The sequence below is a fragment of the Aulostomus chinensis genome, chromosome 13, assembly GCF_037954235.1.
Source record: "Aulostomus chinensis isolate RoL2024-O1b breed Wild chromosome 13, RoL_Achi_v1.0, whole genome shotgun sequence".
Taxonomy (NCBI): Eukaryota; Metazoa; Chordata; class Actinopteri; order Syngnathiformes; family Aulostomidae; genus Aulostomus; species Aulostomus chinensis.
The window spans coordinates 19,115,780-19,139,684 of NC_141332.1; the positions used below are offsets into that span (position 1 = coordinate 19,115,780).

At 42.1% G+C, this 23,905-nt stretch overlaps 3 protein-coding genes and 1 long non-coding RNA gene across 6 annotated transcripts in view; 2 read left to right on the forward strand and 2 right to left on the reverse strand.

Moving 5' to 3' along the window:
* The first annotated feature begins 551 nt into the window (after positions 1–551).
* On the forward strand, positions 552–8,125 carry taf7 (TAF7 RNA polymerase II, TATA box binding protein (TBP)-associated factor). Its single transcript, XM_086221929.1, has 12 exons — positions 552–882; positions 1,575–1,651; positions 1,736–1,814; positions 2,107–2,240; positions 2,446–2,566; positions 2,713–2,771; positions 3,272–3,344; positions 3,887–4,000; positions 5,142–5,336; positions 6,620–6,732; positions 7,331–7,390; positions 7,779–8,125. The coding sequence occupies exons 1-12, from the start codon at positions 864–866 to the stop codon at positions 7,821–7,823; spliced, it is 1,089 nt and encodes a 362-aa protein (XP_086078055.1). The 5' UTR covers positions 552–863; the 3' UTR covers positions 7,824–8,125.
* LOC147251328 (uncharacterized) lies at positions 6,711–18,188 on the reverse strand. Its single transcript, XR_015118924.1, has 3 exons — positions 13,694–18,188; positions 9,216–9,269; positions 6,711–9,108 (listed from the first exon to the last, which is right to left on the reverse strand). It is a non-coding gene; the product is annotated as an uncharacterized LOC147251328 (long non-coding RNA).
* Positions 8,424–21,192, forward strand: LOC147251329 (uncharacterized). Of its 3 annotated transcripts, none has more exons than XM_086221927.1 (8): positions 8,424–8,787; positions 9,782–9,961; positions 10,302–10,490; positions 10,889–11,065; positions 11,672–11,813; positions 14,147–14,700; positions 15,954–16,098; positions 17,279–21,192. In XM_086221927.1, the coding sequence occupies exons 1-8, from the start codon at positions 8,692–8,694 to the stop codon at positions 18,076–18,078; spliced, it is 2,283 nt and encodes a 760-aa protein (XP_086078053.1). In that variant the 5' UTR covers positions 8,424–8,691; the 3' UTR covers positions 18,079–21,192. The 3 variants fall into 3 exon arrangements, with proteins under 3 accessions (XP_086078053.1, XP_086078051.1, XP_086078052.1); XM_086221925.1 differs by having other exon boundaries at positions 8,584–8,787; positions 15,957–16,098; XM_086221926.1 differs by having other exon boundaries at positions 8,584–8,787; positions 9,800–9,961.
* Positions 19,291–23,905, reverse strand: part of drp2 (dystrophin related protein 2) — a 149,985-nt gene continuing 145,370 nt past the window's right edge. The window contains exon 25 of the mRNA XM_086221924.1: positions 19,291–23,566. Within this exon, the coding sequence (XP_086078050.1) occupies positions 23,547–23,566 (20 nt within the window). The 3' untranslated portion in view covers positions 19,291–23,546. The remainder of the gene's footprint in view (positions 23,567–23,905) is intronic.

A 23,905-nucleotide genomic window follows, 5' to 3' on the forward strand; every position in this document is an offset into this window, starting at 1 on the left:
AACTGAAAGCATGTTTAGTTGAAGTACACAAATCCGTATGTGTATTTTTTTTTTTTTAGAATGAAATAATTATATTACATCTTGGTTTTGCTTCACTGACAAAACCACTGCAGTTGTGCCTAATCAGCAGATCACGGTGTTATTTTTCAAATCTAATTAGGGATACTTTCGTTTGTAGGTGTCCCAAATAGTTTTCCATCATAGCGAATTCCTGCAGTACTAAATAAAGACGGGAGTTCAAGTCCCACCGCTTGTTAACATATTTGCTTGATTTTGATAGACACGTTTCATAAGAACGGCCAAAATAGCAACACAAAGAGTCTCGTGTCGCTATTTATTTTTTAGTTAGTGTCGCTATTCATTTTGATATTTACGAATATTTCATAAAACGTACACCTTGTTTTAAAAAAAAGCGAAAAATAATTGTCAAAAAGTGTAGGTTATAGATAATTATGGGCTAATGCTCCATCTTGTTGCTATGAAAACAGGAAGAATTCCAAGGACTAAATTTCATGAACAACGCAGGGCTGATTCACGGTGTTTTGGTGTGTAGCGGCATAGAACTGAAGGCGTTCAATGACATCCTGAGTTTGAAGTCAAAACTCTGTGACCAGTGAAATGCAATGTGCGCTTTTTGGTAGATCTGTGCTGCGGAAGCCGTCGAATGTCTTACGGTCCCTTCCTCTTGCTGAAGTTTCCGAAGAGTATTTGAAAGCAGCATGACTGAACGTCGTATCAGCCTTACGTGTCTCCGTTTGTTTATCTAACCTTTGTTGTTGTTTTTTTTATTCTAATCGACATAGACGCCCAAGCCTGCCTTCAATAACAGTTTTTAATTACCGGCACACATTTATTGAACGAAGATGACGTCGAAACTGAAAGGTATGTCAGTATTCCCCGCTTGTACGTAGCTTGCTAAAGGCTAACGTTAGCTACTAGCTAGGTTTCTCTCCTTGTTTGTAAATTATGGTTGCAGAAAGTAACCTGTGCACTCATGTCTACGTGGTTAAATGTATTTAGACTACGTCTATTTGCACTGCACACTTTTATAAATAAGTAGAATTACAGTAAGTCTAGGTTAATGGACGATAATTTTGGCATGTTGTACAAAAGATTTTGACTGAATTGAAGCCCGACAACTTTATCACCTATCACTTTTAAGACAGAATGTTATTTATTTATTTAGTAGGTAAATCCATTTTGTTGTAGAAATGTAAAACATTGCGTTCAACCTAAAACTGCACGCATGTCAAGGATTTCGTATGTTTGCACCTAACAATAGTTTGATAAAAACTGAATACTGATCACACATTGAATGTTGTATGACGTGATGATAGAGGGACAATTTAGAAAATTGCTAAGGGAATGGTGTATGAATTTTTTTGTAAATTATTATTCCAAAATTTAGGTGGTGTTCTAACAAGGTGAGGGTGCCCTTTAGTGTGTCTATTTGGGGCCTTGAAGAATCAGACATACATAGAAAAACTGTTAAAAGGATATGAATATAGCAAAGAAGGAGGTCAGTGAAGTTCCGTCTCAAATATGTATATTTTTGATGTTTTCTACATTTCTAGTCGGGAAAGTTGGCTCTAAGAATAAGGAGGATGCTCCCTATGAGTTGGAGAGTCAGTTTGTATTAAGGTTGCCAACGGTGAGAATATATAAAATATTATACACTATAAAATTAATTTTGACCAGCTGCTGGAAATCACACCACCATTATCTTTTTCTTAAGGAATACGCTTCAACAGTTAGAAGAATCGCCCAGTCCAGCAGTATGAACATGAAAGACCGACTCACCATCGAGTTGCACCGTAAGCTGGTTTATCGCCGACCCTTGTCTCAGCATCTGTTCACTTTACTCTTGAATATTGCTCTCATGTGAAGCTGTTATTGGTTTCTGTGCATGATGACATTAATTTTCAGTTTTTCTATGTTTTATTTGATCTGCAGTTGTATGACTTATAAGTTGAGCTTTCCTAATATCTCAGTAACTTCTCACCCTGCATGATAGCTGAGAAGCTTGTTCACACCGATCATATCTTTCCTTAGCTGCAGTGTGTATAAATCATTCTAATCTATAAAGTCACCCCTGGTATTTCATAGCTGATGGTCGCCATGGCATAGTAAGAGTGGACCGTGTACCTTTGGCCTGCAAACTGGTGGATCTACCCTGTATGATTGAGTCTCTCAAAACAGTGGACAAAAAGACATTTTACAAGACTGCTGATGTCTGCCAGGTAGAGTAGCACCCTCGCATTTAATTTAGTTTTTCAGTGCATGAATTCCATAGTTTACAAGAATTATTGCTAATAAAAAGTATGATGTGTTTTAAACTAGTTTATTTTCAAATTAAAAAGTAGATTTTATCATATATCTTTGCGCAATCCTTTAAGCATCCTTTATTATTCTAGTCTTCCTGTTAATTTCTGCATGTGTGGGTAGATGCTGGTATGCACACTAGATGGAGACCTTTACCCTCCTTTAGAGGAACCCACTGGCACCGACCCCAAGAGCAAGAAAAAGGACAAAGACAAGGACAAGAAATTCGTTTGGAACCACGGCAGTAAGTAAACAAACTCTGAGACACCTCTGCTCTCTGAGCTGTTAAAGCTGAAAACTTGACATATTGGAAATTCAGGAAACGTAATTTGCCCTCCATGGGTGATTGAGCTATTTTGATTTCACTAATCCAGTTGCTTTGGTCTCCAGTCACTTGTCCTCTGAAGAACACACGCAAGAGGAGATTTCGGAAGACTGCTAAAAAGAAGGTTTCTGACATTTTCATTTCCCCTTCAGCGCTCCCATTCCCTCTCCCTCCATCACTTTAGCATCCCATCTGATGATCCATCTATTTCCTTGGCATTCCTCCAACAAGACATTTACATTTCATACAGGGGGAACTGTGGTGAAAGTGAAAACTAAGATTAACATATAAATAAAGCCTTTCCATCTTAGTTTGCCCCAAAGGCATGCAAAAGAAGCAATTTCACTATTGCTTTGATCAAAGTGAAGGCGTGTGTGCTTGTGCTTGAGTACTACACTTCTGCTTTGTCTTTTGAATAAATCTTCCTGGAGGTGCAGAGCCAATTCATATTGATTTGGCTGCTTCTGTTTTTAATCGCTAATGTGCTCCCTGGCATGTGGCCAGCTGCTGCGTGTGTGTGTGTGTGTGTGTGTGTGTGAGAGAGAGAGAGAGAGTGTGAGAGATGGAGGAGAGGAAGAGATGCTGCAAACGTTGCATGTAACCCAGTCTCTCCCTTTCTCACAGTACATTGAATCTCCTGATGTGGAAAAGGAGGTAAAGAGATTGCTGAGTACAGATGCCGAGGCTGTCAGTGTTCGTATCCTTTCTGACAGCATATTTTCTGTTTCTTCCATCTTGAATCATCTATAAAAAAAAAGTGTTCCTCACGTATAACAGCAAAAATAGAAAGATGGGTGTGTATCGTGTAATGTAAACTGTGATGGCTACCACCTAAAAGAGATTGAGCCAAGACCTGCTTTGACTCTGTCTAATGTCTTTGTAAGAGAGATGCACTTGGCAAGGAGGCTATTAGTGCTCTAATGAAACTCTAAACTTGTCTGACAGAATAAGAGCACAGTAGGGCTGCTTTGAGTTGCTGCTTGCTGTGTGCTAATCGAGATGGACTGTTCATTATCATTGCTTAGTTGGTCACAGTGAAGCTTGGCTCTAATTATAGTTACAGCATCGCATGCAGCGGCAGACATACACGACACGCTAATGAATATTAAAGTTAGCCAGTTCCTGTGGAATAGCATCAAGATTATCCATTGGAGTCTACCTCCAAGAAGTGTTGCAATCACTTGTAGAAGTTGATAGGGATGTACACAGAGCATGTTGACCTTAACCAAGTATGTCCAGGTTGGGAAGTCATTGCAGAGGATGAGTCCAAGGAAGCAGACCAGCATGGCTCTCTGGCCAACCTGGACTCATCACCTGGCACCTCGGGACACAAGATGGGTCATGGATCCTCTGGTAAGAGAAACCAGCCCAGTGATTCAGAAAGCTAGTTTTGCATTTTGCAACAGATATTGAAAAGTAAAGTCCAGCACACACCAGGATACTTGTCAATTAGCTAGTAAAGAAGTGCCATGTATCCTGGATGCTTTTCCTGCACGAGCTGGCACCCAGGGGAGATGCCCTGCTGTGCATTGGATGTCTTTATTTCTGTAGACACTAAACTATTCCGAAGTTTGGACATGACTGTGCTGTTAAATGATAAACTGCTCAGCAGATAGACATGAGTTAGAGATTCTGTTGGAAAATTATATTGATTATACAGTCTTACAGTAATATGGGGAAAAGTGTCTAAAAGACCTTTTTATTTGCTTTAAAAGGCTGCAAATCGGTTTATATCGGTGTGTTCTAGTTAATATCCCATAATCATTGCATTGAGAAAATTGAGCAGCGTTTGGTGAAAAGAACACAAGCTGACAGTTACCATGAGGTGCATCAGTCTCGCTTTGAGGTTGTATTGCAGCCAATGACACAGGAAACATTGTCAGGGTGAGGGGAAGAATAAATTCCTTTATGAACCAGAAAAGTCTGGAACGAACATCAAATAATTTGTTAAAAAATGCTGGAGCTGTGACGGCTCTTAGAACAGGATAATGAGTGTAAACTTCTTGGAACGGCCCTCTCGGTCTCCTGACCTCAACATCGTCTGTGGGTAGACGTTAAAACAGCTGTGCAGGAGCTTTTTTGCGAGGATGAGTAGGCTAAAACCCCAAATGCAAGATTTGGAAGACTTGTTACTGGCTACATTATAACTCATGCTAGCTTTGATAGCTGCCAATGGGGCAATTACTAATTACTGACGATGTAGGGCGTCCACAGTTAGACATGCCAAAATAACCATTTGTATTTTTCCATGTACAAATTGAAAAGTAATTGTATAGAAATAAATGTTCTCTCTTCCATTAGCCACATTAGCCTGTTTTTGTGTTTTGTTTTCTAAAAACGAATAGATCACAATAAATTACTGTCAAGGGGTGCACACATCTCTAACTTTGGTATTTGTTCATTGGTTAACCTGTGACTCAGATGTTCTGAAATCTCACTCTTGCCGTCTTTGTTTCTCTGTTAATTACTATTAATGTGCATTCCGCATGACTAGCCCAGCGTGATGAACTAAGGGAGATCTTCAACGACATCAGCAGCTCCAGCGAGGATGAGGAGGACGAAGGGGACCGACATGAGGACGAGGACCTGAATATCATGGACACGGAAGAGGATCTGGTGCGACAGTTCCAGGATAAACTCAATGAGTCAGATTCTACGCAGAATGAATCCGATAGAAACAACCAGATAGGTGAGAAGACCTTTGGCTTTGCTTTTAAAGTGACAGTATGTGTGATCTAGTGACATCTAGTGGTCAGAGTCCAGATTGATACCCCTCCCCTGCAAGACAGTTCACTTACCATCTAAACTTGTTGAAATTCCTCTTTTGCCAACCTCTTATTAAAAAAACCACTTTATTTATACGGACAGCTGTTCGAAATACAATTAGAAAAGAGGAAACGGAAGAAGTATGACATCAGAAATAAATAATTAAGTCATTTATATTCCATTTCTGCCTGAAGATGACTCTAAATCTTATGCAATGCTTCTTCTAAAGATGACAAATGATCAATGAAATATTCTGTTCTTTTATTAAATTTGCTTGTAGAATTAGGAAATATTTCATTGTGTGCTCACTACTCACATCAGTGTTGATTCTGTCAGCTGGCCTGCTGATAACATTTTTTCAGTGGTAGTTGTCATGAAAGAGCACTTGGCCTGACTGAGAGATTACATCAAACCCCCCGCACCCCCCACCCCCTCCCCACAGATACTTGCCAAAGCAAAGTTGAAAAAATAACCTGATCCAGGAGTCTGGACTTTTAATCATAGCCGAGAATGTGTCGTGCTCCTCTCTCCCACAGAGATACGGTACTGACAGCTCTCGTTCTGACAGGTGTTGTTGCTCAGCGTGCAGCTCAGACAGCTGTCCAGCCTGACAGCTCAATGCCTCCTTATCTACATACATGGAGCTGTCAATCAGTACCACTGCTGGATGTAGCAGACCAGCACCTTTCCTGTTGTATCAGAGTCCAGCTGATCATGTTTCTGGCAGATCGATGATAAAAGCCACAGTGAGACTCCCTCCTGCTTCATTTTGCTAATAAGATGACCATATAGACTCAGCTGGAGGGACGCAAAGGAAATATATGACTATTTTCAGCGATAGTTGATTAAGTTGGCACCACAGGTTTTTCACCGTGGTTGGATTTAATGGGAACTCTCTGTGGAGCCCAGAGCAGCCTGATTTAGTTGTGTCTTTGAGTTCTTCCAGCCTGCTGGCTCATGTCCTTCTTAAATGGCTGTTCTGTCCCTATTAACTGCAATTTATCAAACTGAAACGTAGGCAACCCTGTGGTTCAGCAGGCTTAGGTGAATATCTTGTTTAGTGTTCCTCTCAAATTGTCAAATCATCATCTATCGCCATTGTTTTCATCTCCTCTCTTCACCTGACAAGAATGCATAAATCACGTGTTCTCTTGAGTTTTTTTGTGACGGTTGGAAACATATGGGCCTCCTGCTGTTTCCCTGCAGTTATGGAGTATCAGGTGCAGATCAACAGCGTCAAGGCCAAGCTGCAGGAAACGCGGGCCCGAAAGAAACAACAGGAAGAACTCATCATGAAAGTGGAAAACCAGGCCTTAAAAGTGAGCAATGAACACACACTTGGCTTTGTACAGAAGAAAGTAGGTCTGCATGTACAGAGACATTAACAAGAACATGCAGATGAGCTCGGAGGCAAGTCTTCTCGCAGCATAAGGTCTCTGAACAGTGATGTGAAAACATATTTAAAAAACAAGCAATTACACGCAATATTGGAGACCATTATGATTTTTTTTTTGTATTTTTTGAAAGCTTTAAATATTGCATTTCTCCCTTCAGCTGAATAAGTATTGCCACGCAGAGGGGGGAAAAAAAGCTTGAAAATTCACTTCTCTGCCAAGCGCTCTTTAGTGGAGAGTTTACAATGAGTGAAACATGAGCAGACACAGCCCTTTTCACACTGCCATTTAGAGGTCTCATTGCCTGGTGTTTTGGGCCCGTCAAAGCCCTTCTCCCGTTGTTATTATCACAGTCACAACGGAAAGGTCAGCTGTCCCTGACTGGCATTCCAAGTGGCCTTTCTGTCAGAGAGGAGACGGTGACATGAGCAGCCCAGGCAGACCCACATTTAAAACCATCACAATTTAATGAGGGTCAGCACATTGACTCGAAACAATTGTTTGTCTCTCTCTCTTCTCACAGAACCGCTTCCAAGCCTTGTTGAATGAGATTATTCAGCAGGAAGAGCGAGAGATGGAGCAGGTAAGAACCTTTTTATATAAAAGTGGAGGACCAGTGTTCGCTTGTAGCTTCTACAGATTTCAGCCTTTTGCAACAATGTTTGGTAAGATTGAGAAGTGTCATGTTAGCAGGTGGCAGCAAGCTCATTATCTATTATAAAACCAACTGTTATCATACCTAATAGCAAAATTCAAATTCAGTCACTCAAATTTGATTTGCTAGCCATTAGCAGCAGTCCTTTGTCGCAGCAATGACATCGTTGCCCACTGTCTTGGGCCTTTGTTTGTATTGACAAACAAAGGCAGCAAATTAATGTAAAAAAGACTTGTTAATCATCACCCACTTAACCTCCAATTACACCCTGGGGCTGTCGGACATCAATCACACCTTCTAATTTCTGCTCCAACAGCTGGCCTCCCTGCAGGAGCAGCTGGACTCACTCATAGAGAAGTGACCACCAGGGGGCAGCCTCATGTCACCCTTCAGCCACACGTGAAGAAGAGGAGAGCCTTCATCCAGGGAAGGGGGAGGAGGGACTCTTCACTAGCTTACTTGCTGTGTCATTCCAATTATTTGAAGCATGCTTTTTATGCCATAGTTTTTTAATAAGCTGACAAAACACATTGTACATAACTGTGTTATTAATGTTTTTGTTCGGCTTCAAGGTGAACATCTTTGTACTGTAACTAACACTTAAACATAAGCTCAGCCTCTTTGTGTTTCATGACCTGTGAATAATAAAAGCATGCCAGAAATCAAAAGTATCTATATTATTGCATTGAGAAGTCAATATCACATGACCATCCCATGGATGGTTAAAACTTCGTCTTGTTTTTTTCAGATTTAGCTGAGAGTAGAACTTTTAATCATAATGTTAGTTTATTAGTTGTAACTCATGCCAATAATGACAGATGAATTCCAGAATACTACCGATGCACAGATCATCTTAATTTGAGTTACTTTCTTTTCATCCACCTGGATGACACCCATGTCACTAATTCCACCAGATTACGGTCCTTCCAGAATGATCTTTAGTTTTTCGAGAATCATCTGGGCCTTTCGTCAGGGCATGTTTCTTAGTCTGCCTGTCATCTTCGTTGCTCCCACTCCTTCCTGCAGGGATTGCCCCACCAATCGTAGGGATAGGCAAGGGATTAGTCCTTCAGATTAAAGCAGCCACCTCCAAAACCCTGCCTAATCCTGCCATCTGTCAGAGAGCAGTTGACCAGCCAAGACTCTCCACTAGGCTAATTAGAAAGTCAGAACATAGACCTCAAGGAAGAACAAAACTCGACATAACACGCGCTCGTCTGTTAGTCACGATGGACGAGACCTACCTTCTTAACCATCAAGGCGTCAAGAAAAAGATTCTGGCTGGAGGGACAGGACCATTACCACACTTTCCGCCAGGGATGAAGGTAGTCTAACCAGATAACCTCAGTAATCCTAGGTTAAAACCCAGCATGTTAGACATTTCCATAGAGGAGTAATTAATGTTCTGGAAAAAAAAGCCTATTTTTAGTTCAGTGTTACATTGCCCACTTCAATTAGCTCCTGTTGAATTATTCATGATGTGAGGGAATAATTATCTGGCGCTTACACACTGCAAACATTTGGTCAACCAAATTGCAACATGTTTTATGGCACCGGGTCTGTGTTTCTGTTCATCCACTGATCTGCAGGTCGTTGATTCATTTTGCATTCTGGTCCATCCAGCCATATGGCACCGAGCCTGGACACTGTGACAAACATTTTCCATGAGAATTCAGCACGACTTTCCATTCACCTGCGTGTCTACATTACAGTGTGCGTGCGTGTGTGTGTGTGTGTGCGTGTGTGCTCCTACCTGGTCGGGTGATTTCCCACTTGCTCACACATTTATCAGAACATCGTACACAATCTGTCAAAGATATAAATAGAAAGTTACACGGAGCCAAAAATAATGTTACACTCTGGAGTTGAAGCTTTTACACGCAAGAAACAGATGGAACACATGAAGACAACCAGAATGTCTGGGTTACATAAGAAGTGACTGTAATATGATGACAGAATTTATTTCAATTCTACAATTTTATGACATTCTTTAGGTAGAAAACTACTCCACTTTTACTGATACATACCAGCATCAGATACTGCATACATATACTCAGGTTAAATTACTTAAAAAAGGGGGGGGGGGTACATTTACCACTGTATGGAACTTTGTAAAAATTGAAAAGAGGTAGATGTCTTATTTTTGTTATCTGCATGTCAGTTTTTGAATTGCTGTTTGCTATCAATAGAAGGTCCATCTAGATAGAATAGATAGATGTTCCCATCATTCATTGACTTCCGAAGAATTGTTTCCTCAATACCAGAACTAAGTCATTATTTTTCCCACTCATGTCTCTCAATTTTCTCCTCCCATCCAAGCTGGTTTTCCATTTCCAGACGCTACTGGACAACTTTGAGCGGACAGTCATCGATGACAGCCGATTGGCTGGCAGGCCAGCGGAGATATTTGTTGGAAAGATGTTTAAGATGGAAGTTTGGGAGTCCCTGCTGACATCCATGAGGATCGGGGAGGTGTCTGAGTTCTGGTGTGATGCCATTGTGAGCTCCATGGAACACCACACACAGACACACAGAAACACACACCCTAACCCATTAAAGACATCCTAATGAGCACTCATGAGGGGGGACGGTTTTGCTCCTAATAATAATAATAATACACATGAATCCACCTTAATTCTGGAGCCTAATGCATGCTTATTGTTACAAACACAAACAAAACAATCTTTTTATGCAAATTCTACCATTTTTCCTCCTGGAGAAAATGTGATTTGCAATTAAGATTGTGGCTTCTTGATGTTCTTCTCCTACTGATTGGCATGGCCTTGCTGCACGGGGGCATGATTCACTGCCACTTTTTATTGATGTGTTCAATTTGCAGCACACAGGTTTATACCCCATTGTGTCCAAGGGAATGCGACTGATTGCTCAAGGGAAAGACCCTCTTGAGGGCCAGAGGCACATGTGTGGCATGGGAAACCTGTTTCATTATCACTCCACTGGCTTCCCAGAGCTGGATGAGCTGATGAGAACTCCACAACCTCTAATATTTATCATGGAGCTTTTGCAGGTAAGTACCCCCAGTAAAATACTGTATGTCACAAACTGGACAGAAAAAAAAGGCGTCTCTTTTCCAGTTTGTCAATAAACCAATTTTAATGAGTGTAGACACATTTACATATTTATAGAAACCTCTTCTGAATCTAAGATGCCACATTTTCAAAAATTCACTGACTGAAATGACAAAAATCAAATCCCCTTCTGCCTAAAGCATTCTGCTTTGAAGTAATCAGACGCACCAGGGGGTCCAGCAGCAGCAACAGCAGAAGTAAATTAGCATCCTCCCTATCTATGCAACAGTCTCACAATGCTTAATGTGCATGAGCAGACAATTCTTTGAACCTGTTTAGCATTTCCTTGTACCACAGGAGTTTTTTTCTTCTCTCACTGTCCTGGTGCTGCTTCCAGGTGGGAGATCCCATGTCCTACCACAGAGAGTCATGGATGATGGAGAAGGATGAGAAGCTGCAGACTGTGCCCAGTCTCCACATGCAGGGCAACGCGCTGGTCAAGCAGAGACAATTCCGAGAGGCAGCCAGCAAGTACAAAGAGGCTGTGCTACTGCTTAAAACAGTCCAGTCCAGAGTGAGTGATAGAGGAGGGTGAGGAAGTGATGAGATGGAAAAGGAGGGGTGTGCAGGCTTGTGAGCGTTTCACAGGATTTTAGGTTTTTGGGACATGCGACATCCTGCTGTTCTCCAGTGGGAGAAACCTGTTTTCCTGTTTTGCTTGCCGTCAGTGTGACCCCGATTACAAGCACTAGGGCTGCACGGCTGGCAAGAAAAGAAGAGGAAGACTGTGGAGGGGTTGCTTTGGATGGTGTGGGGGGGGGGGTGTAGAGGCATACTGGAGGGAGAACAAGTTGTGTACGAGACGTTCTTATGAAAGAGCATGCACAATTCTTTTGTGTATGGGAGTGATTCTTGGCAGCATTAGACATTTTCACAAGTTTGATGTTGGAGGCTAACGGATTGTTGGCCAGTGAGCAAAACAAGTGGTAAAAATCTAAATGACACTTTTGTCTCTCCTTCAGTTCAATGTTTCTCAAAGCGATCTTGAATTACTTTCATGTTACAATCTGTGCAAAACTGAACAGAATCACATAATATATTAAAATATTAAAATATTCATGGGAGATGCCAAGCAACATAGCAGCTCTGAACATGTTCTTATTCTTCCAACCGTGTGTAGGAGATGCCGGGTGATGTGGACTACATTAACTTGGGTCGAATGATTGTCCCCCTGGAGTTGAACTACTGCCAGTGTATGCTGGAGCTGGAGGAGTATTATGAAGTCATAGAACACACCACCGAACTGCTGGAGAAACACAAAGGTAACCGCCGGGTGTTCAACAGAACTGTTAGGATTCATTCTGATTGCTAATGAATCCTAACTTCTGGCTTTGGAATAGACGGATAGTTGTCAGATTACACCTTTTGCCTGGATTAGCATTCATAGATTTGCTCCCTCACTCCATCAAACCTCTGGGCTGAGCAGCTTCTTGGAGTTATGATGCCGCCCCCCCCCCCCCCCCCCCAAGGGCTTGAGCCATCAAACATAGACCGACTCTATGTTCATACGTCTCTATACTATCATGACTGTTGTTGTCAAAGCAGCAGTGCCAGTGTAATTGATGTATTATTAGTGTCATTAATATTTAAAATATGACATCTGAGAATTCTCCATTCTAAAAGAAATATATCCCTACGTTTAAGGTTTGCATTTCCAAATCTAAAGCTGTGAGACAGGTAACACAGACACAGTCAGTGGCTGGTTAAAGATTGCCTTTGCATCAAGACTGGCATCATTTTCATTATAATGACTTTGATGACTGAGAGGAGGTTCTGAGAGAAATGAATACCCTCCAAAATGTACTGCAATCTCACCAAAACCAGAGTCATATCTGCTAAAGGTGTCAATTACAATTCTCATCACAGTACCGTCCGACATTGACTCTTTTAGAGTAGTGCTTCCCAACCTGGCAGTAAGGAACCCTGCAGGGATTGCAAGATAATTTTGAGGGTCACTAAATGGTCATGTGGAAACAAAATTACTTGGACACTACAGACTGTGAATTAACAATTAGATTATTAGTTTGGAGTGTGTGAGTCAGAGAGTGGCTGAAGATGAAAACTAGCATCAGTTACAGCAGAAGTCACAACTATGGAGTCAGCACTGATGCCTGTTTTGTTTTAACTACAGGTTTGCAGTGTAGGTGATAAACGAGGAGTCACTCACTCATCCAGGCTTCGACGACTTGCATCCACACTCAAGGCAGTAAAATAATGTGCTAGCAAGCAAGAAAGCAAAGCCTTAACTAATAATGCCTATAGCATGAGAGTTTACACCAAAGCAGGTGTGGCTGATGCTGGAACCTATGTGAAAATACGCACACATGCGTTGATATTTTTGTGTCGTATCAATGCGTTGGGACCTATGACGCTAAGCTAATCATCTGCATGTAGATTTATAGTGAAAGCATAAACAGGCTGACAACTCATTTAAAAAAAAGCAAAGCATTTTTCCCAAAATGTTAAATGTGTACTTTTAAAATAAATGGAAAAGCTTCTCAGTCATGAATATTATCCCGTTTTACAGCCCAATTCTGCACGAGAACACATAGAGAAAGAAGAAAGTCATATTTTGTGCAAAGAGCTGCTTTTTGGTAGCGGCTGTTGCATGTTGTAGCAGCATATTCATTGAGGGCTGCATCTGACATTACTGAGAGTTTTACAGTTGGAGCTGCCCTGGGAATTGCACTGTCATACCCATGGCTACTCATGTAATCCTAGTGGAGTTCACATGCTGGCACACTCTCCACTTCAGAGCCTTATGAATTATACCCCACACCCAGAGACAGGATCCACTGAGGCAGTCTTTATTTTTCTCTCTGTCCCTCAGCCTGGATTCCCTGTTATTTTGTGTGTGTATGTGTGTGTCAGGAGAGTTGTGAATGTGCAATTGATGTGTGTGCTTGAGTTTCTGTGGCAGGAGGAAGCACAAGAGTGAAACTGTGCCGTGGAAATGGCTAGCAGAAATTTAGGGGCTTGACTGGCCCAGTTTGAGCTGTCACCAAAATGCTGCAGCCCTCTTCAAAAGGCTTATGTGCATTATACATCCAACATCAGGATTTACTCACCATTTTCATGTTCTTTCCCAGCTGTACATTACATTTATTATCACCTCTTTTGTCTCATTTTTGACTCCACTTACATTTTTTTCCTCTGTCGGCGTTCAAAGTCATCAGTATCTTCTCGGACAGTTTGTCCTTTGGAGAAGCATCCGATGGTGGCTCGCAGCAATGTCTCCGCTTTTGCCAGAAGTAACAAAGAAATCTGTTAAGATACTGGCTGAAAGTAGATTTAGTGCAAAAGGGAATAAAATCCAGATGAACACATATCCAAAGCAATCAGTGGGTATCTAACCGAGCATGAGTCTATTCGCTTGACAGAGGCAGAGCGGTGCGTGTGAGTCTGTACACAGTAGAAAAGGTGCAGCATGTAGGCTTTATTTAGCAGACTGATGAGAAGCACAAACGATGACAGATAACAAAAATAGAACAAATCAACCCATTACTGAATAGCTAAAGGTTAGACACTAATAACGTACAACTATGTATTCAGTCCCAGTTTCTGAGTCATGATTTTGTCATCCTCCTGTTCTCAGACTGCGTGAAGGGCTACTACAAAAGAGCCAAAGCCCACGCTGCTGTGTGGAATGAAAAAGATGCCCGGAGGGACTTCAACATGGTGGCGCACCTGGATGTCACTCTGGCATCACTGGTCAATAGAGAGCTGAAGGCTCTGTCTGAGCGCATGAAAGAGAAGTACTGGGAGGAAAAGGACAAGTATTGGAACATGCTGGAGAAAAAGGACAATAAAAATGAAGAGGAAGGACAAGAGAAGGAGGAAGAGGAGGAGGAAGATGTGGAAGTCACAGTAACAAATGCAAACTTTGAAGGTCCAACTTCAGCTACTGAAGGTGAAGTGGGAGAAGTAAAAAATGACGCACTTGAAGAAAAACCATGCGACAACAAGGAGGCTTATGATATCAATCCAAGCTCCTCTGCTAAAACAGATGGGAAGGACTGGCAGCAGATGTTACGACTGGTCATGCTGCTGCAGGACGAAGGAAACTTCCTCATTAAAGAAAACCGCTATAAAGAGGCTTCGGCTAAGTTCAAGGAAGCTATAGAGTATGTAGACTTCCTCCAGAATAAGGTTGGTGATGTTGTGTGGAAGCATGGAATAATATTGTAGGCTTTTCGCAGGGGAGATGAAAATGCAAATTAGGATTAGGGTTGATACTCTCCATAATAAAGGAATGAGTCAACTTTTTGGAAAATACTTTTATTTGTCATCATTTGCAGAGCCAGAGGAGAGGATAGACACCCTTCTTTCCCCTGTAAGTGCATCAGGGTGCGGCGCCCTACAGAGACCAGCTGACTGCCAGTTAGCTCAGCGCAATCAATGGAAGTGGATGGGAAGGGCTTTCTCACCTCCATCAAAAGTCACTTTTCATGCCACAAAGCATAATTTTCTGTGATAAATAACAATTCTAAATGACAAGATATTGCAATCTTAGAATGGGAGAACCCAGTCAGAACTACTCTGCTGGCAAACTGCTGTGCTCAGGGATTCCATACAGCACATCGTTGTAATTTTGTTCTACAAAACAACATTTTTGCTGACAACTGAAAGAGTGACTGCAGCATCTTATCATGCCCGAGTCTGGAGGAGAGGATGAGGATGATTACCTTTAGACAAACCAAGATCCCGAACCTGATCTATATGATGAATTTTACTGAGACACCACCCACTCCCATTGATTATGCTAAGCTACCTAAGCTAAGCGACCTCAGTCCCCCTTACGCACAAGGAGAGAGGAGGGTATCCATCTTCCCCTCAGGCTTTGGGGAGGATGATAAATATTCATATTTGCCAAAAAGTTGGCTTGCTCCAGTAGCAACCACTACCTCAATCCATTAATTGTCTATTACAAAAGGGACTGTGGCTCACTGTGGGTTATAAACTGTAATTATCTGTCATTCTTTCACTGAAGAGCAGCTGTGGCATTGTAGGTATCCTGGCAAAGTGAAGAGCAGAGAAAGAAAGCTATAAATAACCGCTAGCCACAGAGATATCTCTGTGACAGCCCTCCTCTGGGCTTCTTTTCTCTTTCTTAAGTTTCCTCTCTGCTGCCACACCTCATTGTCTACACCCTCACACCTCTCCCACACACAAACTCCCTCCTCTCATCAACCCTTCTTGTCTGTACTCTTTACCTCCTCTCTCCATCACACCATAACAACCAATCCTTTTCAAAATTCCTCCAAACCCTCATATCTTCCCTTTCTGTTGCCACCCTCCTTTGGTCTCGTTTCATCTTTTCAACATTTGTTCTGCCCTCTATCATCACAGTCGCTTCCATTCTCCTACACCACCCCGCTCATCTGTCCTCTGCATGTGCTCAGCAGGTAGATAAACAGAGTGGAGACTGGGAGTCCCTGGAAAGAGTGCGCCTGCCATTGACTCTCAACCTGAGCCAGTGCATGCTGGAACTGAAAGAATACCAGCAAGTGGTGAAGCTCAATGACAAGCTGCTAAAGAAACATAAAGGTGATGTATTATTTCACACTGAGGAGGAAACAAATGTTTATCTTTGGTGGGGAGGAAACGGTCAGGATTCATGTCTGGTCAAATAACTATGCTGTCTTCATGGCTAATTATCAGCTCCAGTTCCAACTGGCAGTGATAGAGACATGATACCCAGGTGATGAGCAAATTGTTGCCCCCTTTCTGGCACTCCCTGCACACAAACACAACAGACACACCTGACACCTGTTAAACATGGCATCAAACCAGAAACACACAGCAATGTATGCTAACTGGCTGCTAGCTTCCATGTCAGCGCCTACGTTTTTGTAAAGGACACAACAGAAGTATTATGGCAGCCAGGGGTGTTTCTAGGAAGTCTGGGGTCCCAAGGTCAAAGGGACCTCTGAGGACCCCTGGCTTCCATCCTGACCAGTCCTCAGGGGCCCTCAGGGTTTTTGAGTCCTGCACTTGGACAATCATTAAATGAAGGGAAATGTCAAAAGGTAACTAATTGCCGGTTTTTCAGTGTTTGCGGCTGATGGCGGCCAGCAGCTCACTCTTAAGGCCGCTATTATGTCAAAATTTGACATCCTGAAAAACAAAAACCTGTGTTCTGGTAATGAGACAGAATCAAACGTGAGGTTAATTTGAAGATTGGAGAAGTAGTTTTCAATCAAAAGATGGTGTTTTTGATATATAGATGAATGTATAAACATGTTTTTTCCCCTCCCTGACACACTTTTGAGATTAAAAATATCAAGATCTGCTGCCAGTAAATGCTTGGCCCTCAGAAAAAGTCTGCTTTCACATTTCAACAAAACTTGATTTCACTTGAGAAACAAAAATCAAACATTCACAATTCACACATTGCAGACATGTCTTTTGTTCCCCTTGCACCAACCCATGGGCATCATGGTAAAAAAAAAATGAGTTTGTTGTTTCTGCTCTGAGTGAGTAAGTATTTATAGTTGAGGCTGATGTGAACTGTTTTTCCTCATGGTTTCCCTCTCCCTTCATGTCTCTCCAAGTTTCGCCTTTTCCTTTGTCTCACCGCTAAAGTTTAGTGCGGTTATATTTTCCTTATTTTACCTTTAACTTTTCGTTTCACTCCCTCACAGTTTTATTCTTGCTAACCTCCTGTTTTTCCTCCTGTGGTCTTTATGTAATAGTATTTTGGCCATCCGTACTTTTCTCTCAACAGGTAACTTTAAAGCGGTGTACCAGCGGGCGCGAGCACACGCTGCTTTGTGCAACGAGGATGAAGCTCGGAGAGACTTAGCTTTGGTGGAGAAACTGGATCCAAAGTTCAAACCCTTCGTCCGCCAGGAACTGAAGAAGCTGGGTGAAAGCATCCGCAGCATTCACGCCCACCAGAGCAAGACTTACTGGGACACAACGAAGGAGAAATGGAGCCCTAGTGGAAGCAAGGCCAAGTCTGCAACAGTCAAAGCAAAAAAGAAGACTGTGAAGTTTGCTCAGAAAACCACTGAAATAAAAACTGGTACAGATAAGTGTGAGGGAAGCAATACGGAGGAGAAAGAAAGCTCAGGGAAAGCTGCCTCTGCTGAGACAGAGCACATGGATGACAAAGAAAAAGAGACAAATCCAGATGCGGGAGAACAAGGTAATAAAGACCAAGAGAGTGAGAAAGCAAGTGAAGGGTCAGATAATGAAAACACAGAGAGCGCTGTGGTTCATGAGGATGGGCAGGGTGCACCAGATAATCGAGGAGCAGATAAAGATAGTGATCCTGCGTCCACCAGCACAGGCAACGATAATGTAGCGAGCAAGAGATCAGCGTTCGATAAGGCTGGGGAGAAGGTCAAATGCCAATCAAGTGAGACGAAGAGCCTAAGCAGAACAAGTCAAGCGAACAAAGCCACGAATGATAAGAGGGGAAATGGTGTCACTCAATCAGAGGAGGCCAAATTGTCTTGTGAGGAGCCAAAGGCTTCAGGGGACGCTGATGGTGGAGAGACGATTGAGACGAGAGAGAAATAAAAGCAAAGTGAAACAGGAGGAATGACATGATTAAGTCTTGGCAGGAAATACTGTGACCATATGAAAAACAAATATATATATAAATACATAGAGAAGCAATATAGAGACTGATATAACAATATATAGAAAAAGTAGTGTACATTTTGAACCATTCTGGAAGTTTCATTATTCTATTTACTATAGTAGGAGCTTTCAGAGTCCAAATATATGTATTATTTTATTATTAATGCATATCGTAAATACATTTTTAAGCGAGAACATACAGTTAAGCTGTTTAATTAATGTCATTTAGGTAACCAATGACAAATTCTCTCACTTCCTTTTTCCCCACTTTATATCTGCTCAAAGACACAGCAGCAACCAATAAATAATATACACAGGCACAACAACAGTTTGCCAAATACAAAGTTTTTTTTTATTTCTGTACACAAATAGTAGAAAGCATCCAGTAACCCACTTGTTATTACAGTAAAAAGCCTTCTTCAGAAAACATTTTATACAATTTAAAAACTCCAGAGAAAAGACAGCAAGAAGTTTGAGTAGTGTACGTGGACAAAAACATGAAATCAAAGCCATTACAAAACAACAACTTTTGAATAATTAATGAGGTATATTAATGGTGACGTAAAACAAAGACACCTTTGTTCACAAGTTAAGAATGCGCGTGAGTACATGTTTTAAGGTAGGACAGCGTCATTTGAGGTTAAGTGATTAAGTGCCCTGTCGCCATGTATAAATGTGATGTAAAAGCAGAGGTGGGTAGAGAAGCCAAAAACTCTATTCAAGTCCAGTTATGATGCAAAAACAAGTACTCAAGTGAGTAAAAGTAGTACAAAAGTGAGTCCTCTAATGTCATGGGTACAAGACTGGAATTACTTCAACCACGGATGGCCTCCTCGGGTTTATTTGTGATGAAATTGCCATGTATACATCAGGACAATGTTCCAAGTACCTCTCAAGTGTGATCACAAAATATTCCATGAACATTACATGAGAACAAAGCAATTATTTCATCTCTCTGAAGTCTTTCTTCCATATCAGATTCCACCTATCAGACTCATCAGGAGATGTTCCTTGTGGTATAGGTGTGTGTTGACTCCCTCCCTTGAACCTGAGGAAGACTATCTGGGGTTGAAACACCAAGTCATGTCCATGGGATTTTTTTTTTCCTCATCTGATTGAAAGACTCTTTATCAGGCTACATGATTGAGAATTAACTGTTAGCTTTTATAGTTACATTGCAGCAGAAAGCAGGAGTAGTGGTGAGGAACGATATGTTGCGTGTAAATCTTATTAGCATAAATGTAACAAATACTGCTCTCTATCACCGGATGCACTGACCTCGACAGCCGCTCTGCACTGAAATGTTAATTCAGTGAATATATAATTTGCTAGCTCCATCTGAAAGGATAAGAGCCCCAGCAGACCACCTGCCACTGCACGTAACGTGACCAGAAGAGCTCTTGGAGAGTGCAGATCTTTAACAGGCTCCATTAATATTTCAGTCTAATCAAGTGATCTGGGAGGGTTCAACTGCAGTCAGAGGTTTCAATGGTGATGTAACCTGCTGAGTTAATACCGAGTGCAGCAAGAATTCAGTTGAGAGACACCTTTCAAAGTCTGATTATCAGTCCGTAACTTGAATCACCTCAATTATGGGAACCGTGTCCCTCCTGATAAATCCTGGTGTTTCCCAACATGGGAGTAGAGAAGGAGCTGTGAGTTATTCCCGTCCCTCGTGGAGCAAATGCGTCTTTGTCACATTGCTTAAAGGAAAAGAAAGGAAAAGAAAAGCTTCTGCAGATGTAAAAACTGAAGTAGCCACGAGGACCAAATCTGTGTGTAATGTCACCCACCCAATAGCATCAGCGGCAGGGCTTCATCCAGCCCGACAATGGCTTCTCAGTTGTGCACGAAGCAAAAAAGAAGAAGAAAAAAAAGGCGGCATAAGACAAAAACACGAGTGTGCATGCTCTATAGGCTGAACCTTCAATCATCCGATTTACCACTCAACATATGTCAAACTTGAATGGGAATAAAATGATTTCATCTTGTTACACTTTAAGACGTAATAGACCAAACAGATTAATTTATGATAGTTAAATGAGTTTTTTTCACAAAGATTGTGAAGCTAAATTAAAAAAAAACAAAACTATTTTACAGTGTTAAGTCCACAGGAAAATGTTTTGGTTTTTTTTTTGTGCTGCAGTGTATCACGTGAATTACAGTTTCACCACGATGTAAGACTGGCAGGTGCTCTTCCTCTATCCAGATCTCATGATACAGCTATGCTTTTGTGTCTCCATCAGTTAAAAGTCTCACAGTTTTAACCAAGAAAAAAAAAAAAAGTTCCATCCCTTCAACAATTCTCACAACAGTTAAGCTCGTATTGTAAAGTAGCTTCAACAACTCAGAGTAAAATCGATGATTTCCTATTGCATTCACACTACTCTGTGTGTGGCTTAAATGTAACAGTGTAAATGTAACTACCCACCTCCGCGTACAAGTGTGTTACAAGTGTAGATACAGGAAGATGGAGGGTGCTATGCAAAGGCAGGATAGTAGTGACGGTTGTTAGCATGGTGGATAATTATATGCAGTAGCAGCCCTGTAGCAGTGTCCTCTGGGGGGACTCTTGTCTCGATGGAGAGCCTTCTTCTTCAATCACACAGCTTCAGGGGCGCTATAGGGTGCCGTGTATGTGTTAGTGTTTGTGCACTCGCGGTACCACTTCCCCATTAGAGAGCTGGGTGCATGGATCACATCGCAGATGATCACACAAAGAGAGAGAGAGAGAGAGAGAGAGAGAGAGAGAGAGAGAGAGATGGGACTCGCTGTGTAACATGACCATCAAAGGCAATTTAGACATGTGCTGGTGTCAAACAGCAGCAGAGTGAAACGAAGGAACAAATTCTCTACCGTAATAGAACTTCCTGTCAAACCACCACAGAGTGAATTTAGCATGATGTCTATCTGCCTCCTCTCAGCTGCTCTCTCTACAACAACAAATTACGACATGCCTCCTCTTCTTTTTTTTCCCACATGCTGTCACTGTGTACCCACAAACAAAAGTCCATGGATAAAAATGCGAGGCCAACTAATAAATAAATGTCTTTGCATAAACATGGCTTGTCATGGCTTTTTTTTTTTTCATCTCCCACAAGCCAAGATGCTGCTTTTTGTTGTGATATTTTGAGTGCTTTGACAACTCTTTAAGTGATGCCAGTGCAGAGATGAATTCATGAGATGATAATGACTATCTTCTGTAAGGGCAGGCTTCAGTGGAGGTCGAGAGGAACGGGAGAGCTGTGTCTTTAAACAAGGTGCTCTCCCCCTGCTCCCCTTAAGGCTATTAGCATCTGTATTATGAGCAGCACATCACCTCACTAACCCACTAACCCGAGGAACTACTTACTGCAACCCTGGGGAGGGGCGGGGGGGGGGGGGCAGTTCCCTGGTGACTGTATCAAAGCTACAGGCAGTGAGGAGGATGGTGTCACATGACAACATTATGAAAGAAAAGCCCATAATGTGTGAATGAAGAGTTAAGATATATTCATAACTGTGAGTGTTTTCTGTGAGATGTGGCATTATGATTGCTCTCTCTCTCACTCTCTCTCTCTCTCTCTCTCACACACACACAAACACACACAGCTTACTTTCTTTCAGGCGTCCTCCTTGCTGTGACAGGCACATCAAAGTGGATCTCTCCTGCCAACCCTCCAGCAACAAATGGAATAGATTTTTCCCACCTTTTTTTCTCTTTAACTCTCAGATCAGCAGTCCCTCCAAGCATCGCTGCCATCACCGCTTCACTTTATTGAACTGGTTTAAACATAAGGATGCTCAAGTGGGCTCCAAACCTTCCTAACCTGACCTACAAACACCTGATGACATAATGAAAATAAAAGATCAGCCTCTTGATCAGAAACTCCAACTGTAAGGCATTAAAAAAGTCAGCACCCTGTGACCATCATATGACGAGAGCAAAGTTGTCTCAACTGCTCACCTTTCTGGAGATCTTAAAGCAATTAAATTCACATTACCGAGGGAAAAAGAGACATGTAGACTCAGTGGTGTTTTCCAGCAGACTAGCAACTGTTCTTTTCAAATCTACAAGGAGAGGAGGGATTATTAGAAATGAAATCATGGTACGGTGACAGGCCTTGTTCTCTCTCTAGTGTCTGGAATTGGCCTTGCAGATAGAAGCAAGAGAGAGCAAGAGTGTGAGAGAGAGATAGCGAGAGAGAGAGCGTGAGAGAAAGAGAGGGAGCGATAGAGAGAGCAAGAGAGAACAAGAAAGAGAGAGAGAGAGAGGGAGAGCGAGCGAGCATCAGGTTGGTAACAATTTCGCCTGGAGCTCCTTCTTCCCTTTTCTCTGTGCACAGCAGGAGAACACTAAGATCTCATAGCTGACGCCTGCACTGAGAATATTCACCAGTGGGTCATTTCCTCAACAGAACATACTTTCAGTCACCATCAGAATTGTGTAGCCCGTGATGTGAAATGATCAGAACTTCTATTATTGACTGAGCAGGGAACCATTCATGTTCTTGATGACGGACGAGTGGATTGTGGATGTGTAAATGTAGCAGCAAACGCGTGTGCACACGTCCAGTGAGTGCAAGTGGTTCTGTATGAGTGTAAAGGGCCTACTTAGGAGGAGCAAAGCAATGACAGCGACAAGCAATTTGAGAGGATTAGAGGAACACAGTGTGTGCATACAGAGGCGCTGTGCTAGCGGGCACTTTGGCTGTCTTAAATAAATCATGGATTTAACTGATGATGTGTCATTCTCACAAAATAAATAAGCTTGTTGTGGGTGCTGTCGAGTCCCTGACGATCTGTACCCAGCAAAATCCAGTCAGCTCGTATCTAGTTCACACCAGTGAGCTGTAACACACCACCTGCTCTTCAAAAACCATAATAAAACATTAAAAGCAGGGAGAAAAACACACTGAAGACAAGCATTCTGACACAAACAAGGGGAGACCTTTCCTATTCCTCTTTGCATTTTTTTTTTCTTTCGTGACGAAAGGTCCGATTTGTGCTGTGGACTCATATAAAGCTTCACACCTTAGAACGACTACACAGATACTGGTAACTACACAGTGTCTTGGCTGGGCATCTCCATCCTTTCACGTCCCCCTGACCTGCTGCTAATGCTAGTTTCCTTTGGCTCATTAACACAGTATCAGGCTGTGTGCCACCGACGTTATCTAGCACAGCTTTGGCCAAACAGACATCAGGATGAGCCTTTTTTTTTTTTTTTTTTTTTTGCAGTTTGCATGAAAAAAAAGGCTTTTAGTGCACAGAGTTCCAGTAGAGGGTTAGCTCTGCTAGTATCATAGCTACTGCAGTGGTCACAGGACATGGTTTACTGTGACCAGAAGTCGTATGGAGCTCCTCCCTCTGCCATCAGGCGTCTTTTCAGGCATTCACTTTGTCCCCTCTAGGCCTGCTCTGGGTTAGATGTGTGAGGTGGCACCTTAAATTAAGCAAAAGGAGAGGGGAATAAAGAACTTGTGGAGTGAAGCTTAGAAAATGTTAAGAACACATGCAGAGGACTGAGAAAACGCTCTTGGTGAGAACTAAGTAGGCAATAATTATGATAATCCCTGTCTTTGTTCAAGTTACCAGCTTTAAACTGCCCTGCAAATTGCATTTCAAATGCGACAGGACTGTTTGCAAAGTGTGTGACACTGGAGCTGTCTCTCTTTATCTTCCTCCTCCTCTTTACAATTTAACCTCTCCAACAAACCCCCCGCCTCCAGGCTATTGACCCACAGGAGTACATATTTGCACTCCACTCCATTTCTCACTCTCC